General features: G+C 40.6%; 1 protein-coding gene across 20 annotated transcripts in view; it reads left to right on the plus strand.

The window, feature by feature from the left end:
• ERC1 (ELKS/RAB6-interacting/CAST family member 1) overlaps positions 1–8564 on the plus strand; it is a 164841-nt gene extending 156277 nt beyond the window's left edge. For all 20 annotated transcript variants that reach the window (XR_014502601.1, XR_014502602.1, XM_083401887.1 and 17 more), the window contains one exon: positions 1860–8564. Coding sequence is in view for 18 of the 20 variants with exons in the window: in XM_083401887.1 (XP_083258013.1) it covers positions 1860–1997 (138 nt within the window). In the remaining 2 variants the exon portion in view is untranslated. The remainder of the gene's footprint in view (positions 1–1859) is intronic.
• Positions 8565–12475: the final 3911 nt, after the last annotated feature.

Consider the following 12475-nt stretch of genomic DNA (forward strand, 5'->3'; position numbering starts at 1 on the left):
TATTTTGTGCTTGTCTTTGGTTGGAGGATCTCTGCATTCTAGCATTAAAAAGTAGATCCCACAATCCTGAAGTCAGTCCACTCTGCTTTAAAGTACACAGTACTTGCATACCAATTTATAATAAAATGCATACCATGCTTGTGGAAGATAAGAGAGATATTGGGGGTTGAGATCAGAAATTGTTTGCAGGATTTTAAATGGCCAGCCACGGGATAGCCTATTTATGTATATAATAGATGTAAATATATGATAATTGTTTTAATTCTATTAATGTTTAATTGTTTTTAATTACTGTTTCCCCCCTGTGTTTTTAGTTGTTTTTATTTTATTTGTAAGCTGCCTTACAAATAAGGGAGGGGAAATAGTGGAGTATAAATAAATATGTAATATATTATTTTTTAAATATGCGCTGAGCCTTAGGAAACAGCAGTATTGGTGCAGGGGGAGCCCCTTTGGCTACTTTTAGTTAAGATGCGTTACAATTAAGCATTATGCTGACCTTTTTTTTACTTCTTTTGAAATATGGGTTTAGAGAAGAATGCAGGTTAATCTGTTGAAGATACCTTGGGTTAACTACCCACCAAAAGTGCACAGAGTGCCACTGTCCTATGCAGTATGAAGATGTCACATAGATCACAGCTATGCTGCTTGCTTGAAACAATGTGGTTTCTTTTTTCCTGTGATATATGCTAAGAACCTGTCAGCACCTATACTCTCAAATTACCTCTTAACTATCTCTTGTCCTTGGTCATTTCCACAAACCAGCATACGTGGAATTCTCATCATAGCTTGGAGTGGGGAAGGAAACCAGGGCTCTCAGTTATGTCTCCCCAGTCTATTGGTAGACTCAGGTGGAATCTAGACACATATGAAAAATGGTGTGAAAATGCTTTTTTCAAAAAACTTTTTGAAAAATATATCGAATTTGCCATAAGCTCACCATCGCCATTTAGTTCACATTTTTATAATGCACTTAAAACACACTTAAAACATTTGCAGCTACATAGCTGAGTCCTCTGTAGATTTACACATGCAAACATCTCATCATTCTTCCCTCAAATGTTGAAAGCTACCTTTTTGTTCTCTTTACTTGCATCTTATCTAGCACACATTTGGAATCTGCACATGGCAATTTTCTTTCTGGCAGGATTGTTTGTATTGAATTAAAATTGCAGAGTGAGGTTAACTGCTACCTTTTAAAAATAAATAGCCTGGGAGATGTTAGTGGCCATACAGTAATGTGGTAGGAACCAGGAACCCAAGGATATTTTGTGAAGATAACTTTTTGTGGGCAATATGTTAAGAACTTTTCCCTTTATACATTGGGGTTTCCCCCCCTTTTAATCCTCCTCTCCATCTCTCTATACCTCTCCAATTTTCTTTTGCTTCATAATTTATCATCAAGGTCTTTACTCAGACATGCAAAGGGATGATGAAAACTAGGTGGTTTTTTTATAGTGCTGTAAATCAGCTTGTGGACCTTTATTGTGGAAAGGTACGGTAAAAAGGAGGGGATGCTTGTTTATGCATTAATAGATGTCTTTTCAAATGTTCTAAAACATTCCATCCAGGGTGCCCCTACAGGTGCAACTGCTCCGAGCAAATAAAATGTTATTCAGCAACTATGCTGTCCATTTTTTTATCTCCTGTGTGCTTGCATGAATCTTCACTGGAAAGCAACACCTGTCAATATGGTTGCCCCAGGCTAGGCATTATATTTTGCGTGTGGTTGTGTCTATAGGGATCCCCTGTTTGATATACATTTGGAGGACAGACTAAGGACTAATTGCTGGTGTGACATCTTAAGACACAAACATGTGTTTACTCAATTCTGTCCTTTTTCTTTTCTTTTTTTGCAGCTTCACAATGAGCTGGAAAAAGGTGAGAGGGACAGTGCAGAGCTACAAGAGTTTGCCAATGCCATTCTACAGCAGATAGCCGATCACTGCCCTGACATCCTGGAGCAAGTTGTCAATGCACTTGAAGAGTCATCATGACCGAAACCAGTGCTAGCCCCCTAGCAGCAGCATGCCTGGGGGCCAAGCCCGGTCAGTCCAAGGAGTCATGAGGATGCAGAATTGAGTGAAAGTGGGGAGGGGGAGAAAACAAAAACTTTTGGTGCACCTTTTTATAAAAAGAAACAAATGAACCTATCTCCGCTCTTCCAGTTTATAGATACTGATTCATGTCTGCATTCATCCTCTCACTGCCTTTCTTCTTTGGAATATGCCTCCCAGTTACTTTTCCTGTTGGCTTTGGGATACGTCTGCTCAGAAATTTACTGAGTTCAGTAAGCATGGAAGTGGCAATATATTGGACACAGGTAGTTCTGGTGATCCTTGAAGTGGTGGCAGGAGAACACTTGCCTTGATTTTATTTTTTTTCAGTTAGTAGAAATCTTTGGCCTACCTTCCTTTATGGGGGAAGTTGAGTGTGTTCTGATAGCGGTCCACAGTTGGCCAACATTGATTTAGCTAGCTCAAGGTATGCTGCCTATGTCTGCACAGGAGTTTTATCCTAAAAGCGGAAGCTGTTACAAGGAGATTGTGGGTGGTAAGGAGAATTCCTTGTTCTCTTTGGTAACTTCAATTGGGTAAGAATGGGAAACATGTTTTCTCTGGTTTTCTGCCTATTGTAAGCCTTGTTTTTGTTTACCAAAATAGCTATGGAATGCATGTGGCTGTTGGGGAAGGGTCCTCTTACCTGAAAACCTGGAGAGCCCCTGCCAGTCAACACTACTAAGCTAGATGGCAGCTTCCTGTGTTTTCTTTAGCCAAGTTTCTTGCTCTTCTGGCAAATTTTAGTACCTTTTCTACATACCTTTGCATTCTCATGTGAAGGGTGCTCTCTTTATGCATTACTTCTCATTTTATCTATTTCTGATTTCTTAGGGGTTTACTTTATAAGCTATGCCCAGCTCCAAGAGTACTAGATATGGTCGCCCCTACTGCTGTATCTTCTATAACACTCACCAAAGATTGAGTAAACCCAAAATAGTGTCTCTAAATGGCATCCTCTTAATGTATCCAAATTCACAGGCTGATAAATAGGAATCTGGCTATTCGCGTGTTTTGCACTAATTGTGAAAATACAGTTTTAATCCGGGCAGCATTTTATGCATAGTGTCATTCTTCAGGCATTCACAAGAACAGAATTCTGGTATCAGGTTATTTCTTCCTGAGAGGAACTGTTTTTGATGTTTATTCTTGCAGATTTCAGGATTAATAGAACCTTTTGGAGCAAACATAGAAGAAAGAGTTAGGATTCTGAACTTAAAGAAATAAGAGAAAAGATCACTGTTCCTTACAATGCTTTCCTAACAAGTTTACCTCTATAACGATTTCCCAAATCACCATGCTTGGCTTTTCTAGCTTAAGCAATTTACACATGGATAGGCCCATGCATTCAAAGTTTAGAAAGCAGACACGCTCTCAAAGCCTTTTTATTTTCCCCTTCAACAGTATCCCCACTCCTCCAGTGCAACTTTCCAATTTGGCAACCCATGCCCTAAGACATTATTTTCTATATAGCAAGGGATAATTTTCTATAAAGTTACTGTTCAGTCATTACCATCTTCAACCCATGGACATTGAACAGCCCCAATATCCCCAATCAGGAGCCTCTCTGACTGAATCAGGAGTCCTCTAGGCACTCTATGAATCCTTTATTACTACTTTTTATACACATAGTTTCTGCCTTTGAAAATGAAAGGATTCAGTCACTTCTTCAAGATGCTCTATTTCTTCCTTTCATTATCATGCAGGAGAAGGAACCTGGGGATACCTCAGAAAGGAGATATAGTATGAATAAGATTGGTTTGGAAAGGCAAACAGTGTTTCTCATGTGGATTTTCTGATGAGGAATTCACATTGCTATCTTAGTTAGCACCTTCAGGACTTTGGAGATCTGGAATGGTAGTTTTAGAGCTGATGGCATTAATAGCCTGAGGCTGATGCTTTTTCTCAGAAAGGCGGGCGGGGGAGAGACTTGAATGTTCTCAAGGTTGAAATTGCCTTTACCGGAAGGCATGTAGACAGTGACTGTACATACCATTGAGCCATGCCTCATACCAGAACCGCGCCTTTGCCCCCATTGTTTTGAGTCAGCACATTTTGATAGGAGCTGTTGTTTTGAAATCTCCCTTATAGTCTTTTCTTCTTCATCCCTAATTACTCACTGTAGGGATTTAATGCTGCCTGTAAAACCATCTCAGCCTTCAGGCCTAACATCTTCCCACCACCACCACTCCCAGGCTATCCTATTAAGTTATATGGCCGCGTCTCCAGCTGCCCTTGTTCCCTGCTGTAAAACAATCCACTCTCTCTGTGGGGGAAGCTATGGAATTTTTCTTATCAGCGGTTGAAATGACTTCTGCTTGTAAACCTCTTACTCAGATGCTCTTTGATAGTGGCTTTGGGGGCAGGGGTGTTTCTGAAATTTCGGGAGTGGAGATGGAGATAGTTGCTTGTGGTTGATACTTCATCCCCATGTGCTTCTGGCACTGTGCATAAATCGCAGTTCTCCATGCTAGTATTTTTGGAGCCTTTAACTCAGCTGCCACCATGTGGCTGTGCTACTACAGACACAGGAGCTGCTTAAGCAGAGAGATGCCATTCCCAAGGCAGTGTGTACAGGGCCCACCAAAATGAAATTGGGATAAAGCCCATTGTTTACACTCCACTCTACTCACAGCATGTGCTCCAGGGGAGGAGGGGATTTGTGAAACAGAGCCAGTTCCCACACTGGCCATTTGGTTTCTGTCACCCAGCAGCACACCTGCTGTTTGAACCCCTCCCTCTCCAAGCCCAAGCCTGGAGTATGCATCTCTTTCAACTCCTCTCTTATCCCACCACCAAGCACACAACTTTCCCACCCCATTCCATGAGCTCAGAGTCCTGTCACCCTAATGCCTGATCTAAGCTCCCAGTAAAAAAATGATCTAATCCCTCAGTAAAGTACTGAGAGAGAGAAAGAGAGAGAACAAACAAGATCTTATCTTGGAACAATGACCCTACTTTATCAGCAGTGTGCCATTGCAGATAATCTCCTTGATGCCATTGGGATAGAGGTCCTGTCTCTCTGCATTTCTCTAGGAACTGTGGAGCCTTAAATGCAAGGTGTTGGCCATGAATTGTTGTTGAACCTGGCCTGCTTCAATTTGCTTCCTTTAACAGAAGAGTGCAAAATAGTTGACTGCCTTGTGGATCTGGTTAGCATTATTAACGTTTTATGAGATACAAAATGCACAGATCCAAAAGGGTTATATGTGGCAATCAGACTGCCACTACACTATCACAGCTCTGGAAGATTTTTGTATCTACCATATCTGAAATGAGTGAGATCTACCACTTGTGTCCAGAAAATACAGCTCTGGACAGTTGTGCTAGAAACGTACCCTCACCTTCCTTGTCCAGCTTTCAGAAATAGCCTCTTATCAGGGGATTCTAAAATCTCTTGTTTTACACTAGCAATGGCCATATACTTTTGTTGCCGGGTTATAACAAGGCTTGGTTGTATTTAAGGAATGTGGTGTTGCTTTTTCAAGCTATAAAGATGCTAATATGTAAAAGGTGGTTATAAACTTCAGGAACCCCCTATAGAGGGAGTAGTGGAGCAGTTTGTCTTAAATTTGGTGCAGTTATTAAAACTCCCTGGACAATCCAGGTAATTTCTTGACTTCCTAATTGGACTGCTTAATGCTCCCAAGGAATCCAGATTCTGCTTCCAATCCTATCAAATCCAGGTGTTTAAAAATAATAAAATAAATGGCACTTCAGACTCTGAATTGTACAGTGACACTAGCTACTAATGTTCAAAGAACTAATAAGAGACACATCTTAGTGAAATGTCTTTTTCATGTTTGGGGTCTGCTATGATGATTGCCTTTTGATATTGCTTTCACTTTAAAAAATGCCAAACTCTATAAATCCAAAACTGAACGAAATGGTTAGAGTGTGTGCTATCATATACCAGTGTATTTGGGTCTTCTCAGTGTATTTTAGAAGATCACTGTGAAATATGTAGTATGGGAGTTTTAGGCATCTGTTTTTCTCTATTCTAACATTCAGGGAGCATTCTGTTTTGGAAAATTCTTATATCTGAAACACTAAGTTAACGGAACACTGATTTCCTCCTATCTCACACCTCTGTGCTAGCAACCTAGCATGGGTTTGTGGAGTGACCTGAGTAAAAATGTCAAAACAGTTGGAGCTAGAAGGTGCTACTTCAGAGAACTAAGCAGTAATAGTCATGGAAAACAGGAAGTTCTTGATTTAATAACACTGCCCCTAGTGGTGGGAGTGGAATTGGGAAGTCAGGCAATTGGTGGCTGAAAGCTGCCAGAATTGACAAGACAAAACTCTTCTCATGCCAATCACTCAGTCTTGTCAGTGCAGCAGGTGCTGTTTTTATAATACAATATTTTTTAACTTTTTTCCATTTGTAGAGGAAAGCCGTTATCCTTCTGAACAAAATGGCTGTGTCTGTTGACCTTTTTTAAAAAAGAAAATAAAAGCATTTCCAAACTTTTTAGTGTCAAAAGCGTAAACATAAGAATACTGACTTTTTTCAGTGTGTGTGGCGAGTGCTGTAACCCTGTCATCATTGGTATTTCCCCTTTCCTTTTTCAGGGGTATATTTTTTATTTTCCTGTTTTGTTCTCTGCTTGTCAATTATTGTCTGTGTGGTCCTCTGGCTGGGACAATTACCGACAATGTGTGTCTGTTGTCCAGTTTTAAATAAAAAAAAAAAGATAGAAGTAGAAATGAAAAAAGTTGTGTATTAAAAATATAAAAAATTAAGTGTATCATCCAAAGGAATTCAAAATATGAAAAGGCAAAGTTCTGGACAACTCCTCCCAGTTTTATAAGGAAATGGATTTTTTAGGATCAAGGTACCTTTCAATTGCCTTTGACAGACCAAGGAAGACCAAACCAGTGTGGCCTTCTTAGCAACGTTATTAACTCCTGATTTTATCCCTCTCCCAATACTGTAATGTATGGATGACCTTTCAAAAACAGGAAGGGGCAGCATTAGAAACTACTTTTTCCATTGATATCTCTGGGGCTTTAATACTGCAAATTTAAATAGAAGGGATGCATTGCAGCATTTTTGCACACTCTTTTAGTCTCTATTTTTTACACACAAACTACTTAGTATTTCTTAATGCACCTTCATTTATGTCAGTCCCAGTTTATTTGTGTGTGGTTATTTTGTATGTACCCACTTTTGAAAATGTGCATTCAGAATCTTACAACAAAGGGCTTGCCATTCTTTTCTGCACCAGTGGGATGGAAACGTTTGAATTTACTTTTAAAGGGTATGGCCAACATAAATCTGCATATCATAAATACTGTTGCTACTAGCCATATCTTAATTTATTTTACATGAATGTACCTTTTTTAAAAATCCTGGTAAATTTGGGGGATATCAGTAACCCTTTCAGTTTGAGGTTACCAATGTTCCTGTGCTGCTGTCTATTTAATTCATTGTCCATTGCTGCAGCAGAAGTCAAAGTTGAGAATGCTGGGATACATTTTTGTTAATATTGGATATAAATATTAAGCCAAGCTTAATTGATATTCTTCCTTTAATTTGTTTTTTAGCCATTTTTCATGGCTAAATCATTTCTCTCAATCATTTCACCTGGTAAACCTGGGTTTCCCAAACTTGGGTCTCCAGCTGTTTTTGGATTACAACTCTCATCATCCCTAGCTAGCAGGACCAGTGGTCAGGGATGATGGAAAATGTAGTCCAGAAACAGCTGGAAGCCAAAGTTTGGAAAACCCTCCTGAGTGAACCCAGGATTTGGCTTAATACTGGTTTCAGTGGGCACCTCCTAAATACAAATAGTTCACAGGTGTTGCTTTGCTCAGCTAGTCTTCTGTCCTTCAGTGATATTTGGTATGCTAGATCTAAGCATATTTATGCATATCAAAAGTTCGTGTTCTTCTTTAGGTTCCATGTAAGTAAATGGAGTTGTATCTAGAAGACCTATTATCAACTGGCATGACTTAAAGCTGATGTAACATCATGTTCATTCATCCCTGCCAGGACAGTATTGCTACTTCCCTCTCATTTACCTCATGCTGAATTTAGATCACCAGGATCCGTTTTAACAAATTTTTCGTGAAGGCAGCACAGCGGGCTGTCAAAGGGAGTGAAAAATTGTAGGATGTCCCCAACACACATACACAAACACACAACCCTCTCATGCATACACTACAGAAAGTGATCTTTTACTACTTGGAAAGTGATGTGTTGCACTTTAACAGAGGAGGAGATGAGCTTTGCATATATAGTCTGGCATACTTTGAGTTCCTTCTGGAAGGAGCAGCAGCGGGAGATAATAGATGTCTGTGATGCAAGTGCGCACGCTGCCTTCAACTTGTATGTGTTTTATTGATGGAGTCATGTTACTGACAGGATAATGAATTGCAAAGAAATTGTGTTATATATTCAACTTTGCCTTGATAATATAAACACTTTTGTTCAGTTTTTTTCTTTCCTTTTTTTTTTATTCACAAACTAAGTTCATGAGGAAATTATAAAATTATTTAAAAATGGTGCTGTCTGGTTGTTGTTTTTAATTGCCTTTTAACCTTCCTCTTGTCACACTTCCTTCCGTACCCTCGTGTGTAGTGGCTACACTGATTCCAAAGGATAAGATCATAAGAAGAGCCTGCTGGATATGTAGCCCAGCATCCTGTTCTCACAGCGGTCAGCCAGATACCAAGCGAAGCCCACATTCAGGACATGAACACAACAGCACTCTCCTTCTGATGCCCAGTAACTGGTGTGCAGAGGCATATTGCCTCCAGCAGTGGAGATAGAGCATAGTTGGCACAGGTAGTAGCTGTTGATAACCTTATTGGTTAATTTGTCTTGTCTAATCCAAGGATGTGTTGTGTTTCTATGGAACTATCAAAAGAGGGAATTGCAGCATTTGAGGACATGAACATCTCTCTTGGTACTGTCACAGTTGTCACATGACACATATGTAAAGTTCTTCTGGTTCACCATAGAGCTCCATAATTATTTTTCTTCCTTTTTTGATGCTGGTTGGACCTCTACTTCCCTGTCCCCATATCTAGAAAGGTCCCAAGGTACTTTTTCCCCTTTTAGTACAATGAAAGAGATGCTCAGGATGGCATATCCAGTATACATGTATATCTACAGAAGTATATAAAGGTTTGGTTTTCTTTCACTGTACTCCCAACCATCCATGCTACAATGCCCTGCCATGTGATGCAAAGCAACCTGCTCTTCTTCCCCCTCGCCTTCAAAAAAACACACAAAAACTCTCCAGCAATGTTCTGCTATTTCAGGTTCATTTCTTATTTTTAAATTCATTCTACTTTGATTATTGTGCATTTCACATTTTTGCATTCAAGGAAATTGCATAAGGGCTTTATTTCGTTTTTTTCAGATTCAGTAAACCAAAAAATTCTTATGTCCTGATCTAAATAATGTATCCATTCATTTAACTTGTAAGAAACAGTAAGTAGCTGATTTTAAGAAAAGAAAACTAGCAAAACTGGCTTTTCACCATACAAGACAGCTTTTTTGCTTCCCTTGCTTAGAGCTGCATCCTTTCTCATGGCAAGTCCTATAATGCACCACTGCTGAATGCCCATCAGGTTCATCTGCTAGCCTGGAAATTCCAGTGCCAGCCCTTCTCTACCTGCAACAAGACACATTTAGGGGCTTCTTTAGAACTGGGATTCCAACAAAATTGCTCTGCATCTGATTCTCCAGCACTCCCTGCAGTTTTAGCATCCGTGGCAATTGATCAATGTGAGCAGCAGTGCAGACTTTAAATCTCTGTTGTAGTTTGTATTAGGAGATAATGACCTTAGCCTTAGAAGTTCATGTATGCTTATGCCAAGGATGAAGAACCTGAGGCCCTCCAGGTCATGCTGAATTTCAGCCCCAGATAGCATTGCTGGTCATCAGAGATCCTGGGATTTGTAATTCAACAGCATCTGGGGGGGCCACAGGCTCCCCGTCTCAGCTTTTTAGGATTTTAATACCAATTTTTGTCAATGAAGCATGGGAAATGGCCTTAGGGGCTCAAAGAATCCTGCTGGAAACAGATCTATTGCCTTAATTCAATATCTTTTAGATTTATTCTGCAGATAGAGATCTCTGGGCTCACACCAGACCAGGGCTTGCTATGTTATCTCATAACTAATACCTCAGTTAGCTGGACAAAACTGTAAGTTAAATATAATGTTACATCTGAATGTGTCATTCAGAAAGCATGGGGGATTGCAGTTTTCAGTGGTATGCCCTTTCTGAACTCCTGAGCTGCTGAGGTTCAAGAGTCACAAATTCAGGAAGTGGTCAAAGCGTAATTTCATAAATGCCAAGGATTCTCTCCCTAGAACAGATGCCTGAGTCACAGCTTAGAGGGCCTGTAACAATAACATTGCTTATGCTAAACAGCAAAGGTGCCAAATCTCTTTCATGTATTATCAGGTTACCATTTATGTGCCGGGCAGTAAAAAGAGTGCAAGATGTCCTGTGTTGAGGCATCTGTGCCTGAAACGGGGAAAGGAAACAGGCATGAGAATAACAGTGATTGAGTCTCTGGTATACACTCTAGTTGAATTTCTAATATTATGTTCTCCCCCTGCCTGCCTCTCTGTGTCAAACCCTCAGGAGTCCTCAGGCCACACCCCTTCAGAAGGCCTTTTTTTCTTGCTGGAATGTGCCTTTGAACTGTGGTGGTGCCTTTTTTGCATAGAGGATGGGGAAATTGTGAGGTGGGTGGGGGGAGAGAACCTCTGGCTTTTATATTTCTGGAGCTGTAGCTTACTGTACAAAGGTAAGAGTCACATCCATCACTCTGCCCACATTTGCCTCAGGTCAGGCCCACAGCCAACATGCAGCCCTTTGAATGTTGCTCATGAGGAAAAACAAAAGGTTCCCTACCATCACCAATGTTTTCCATTATATCATTGAATCCAGGCATAGGCAAATTCGGCCCTCCATATGTTTGGGGACTACAACTCCCATCATCCCTAGCTAACAGGACCAGTGGTCAGAGATGATGGGAGTTGTAGTCCCAAAACATCTGGAGGGCCAAGTTTGTCTATGCCTAATGTAATCTGCTCTCACCATGGGGGAAAATGGGAGAGTGGGTTAAGAAGAGTCTGCTGGATCAGGCCAATGGACCATCTAGTTCAGCATCCTGTTCTCACTGTGGCCACCCCTGATGCCTTTGGAAAACTTGCAAGCAGGACCCCAAGCTATAGTTCCCAGCAACCACTATTCAGAAGCACTACTGTCTCCTACTGTAGAGGCAGAGCATAGCCCCCACCTTTTGACATCCAGTTTCAGCACGGTTTACCCCCCCAAAAAATACAGTAACAAAAAAAAGCATGCAATTGAAACCTCAAAGGGCAATTAAAAGTAGCACTAAAAATCACAATCTCAAAGCAATTCAAAAGCCTCCCTAGAAGAATAAGAAGGTGTTTGCCTAGCATTGAAAAGATGAGCATTCCAAGTGCCTGACAAGAGAAATCCTGTGTCAGGACACCACAGCCTTATTATTATTATTTCATTATTCCATGTATAGACTGCTTACTATCTGAACCATATGTGCCCCCTTCCCAGTCATCCATCACCTCACTTCAGACAGCAGGAGCACTCTGGGGATGCTATCATCAGATGACTATCAGTGTACAGGCAGGCTGGTGCAGGAGCAGGCATTTCTTCAGGAACCAGCAGCCCCAATTCATGTAGGCCTTTATAGAAAAGCCACCAGCACCTTGAACTGGAAACCGACCAGAGGCCAGTGTCTCTTAGAGCAGTCATTGGGGGGTGGGGGACATTTAAAGAGGCAATAGATACAATTTATCCCCATCCTCCTTAACCACGGATGACACAACAGTGGTGTGTTGGTTTCTTTTAATTCACAGGAGTCCTTATCTAGTATTTCTATGCTAAGAGGCACTGCAGCATTATCTCCGTTGACATCATGATGGATAGCAACCTGCATATCTCACAGTTATTCATTAAGCTTGGAAATATAACCCAATGACTTAAAAGTACATTTTAGCAAAGCAATAGCAAGTTTCTTTGAGACAAGCCATTATCGCTGACACTGCAACTGCTTTCAGGCACAATTCTTGTACTATGGAGGACGGAGAGAAACCACACCTTTTTATGTTTCTGTCACATCACCCATTTATTTGTGCTTGCTTCAACTGGCAATAATATCTGTGGGCCTTTGCCTATGAGTTTGGCGTTGGAAAAAGCAAGTGTTATAAAACGATGTGTGTAGGGGTTTTTTAATGGTATAATAAACACACATCTAGGTGGCATATACTGGAAAAGCAGCAAGGAACTGCCAGTCTTTGCTGCCATCTCATAGTAAATGAATGGTACCATGATAGAGGTTGCTTGCTTATCCTGCTCTAGTTGCCTGGAGCAAAATAATAGCAATGATGCTGAATTTAGAGCTCCACTT

The sequence above is a fragment of the Podarcis tiliguerta genome (genome assembly GCF_965153285.1).
Source record: "Podarcis tiliguerta genome assembly, chromosome: 10".
NCBI classification, from domain to species: Eukaryota; Metazoa; Chordata; class Lepidosauria; order Squamata; family Lacertidae; genus Podarcis; species Podarcis tiliguerta.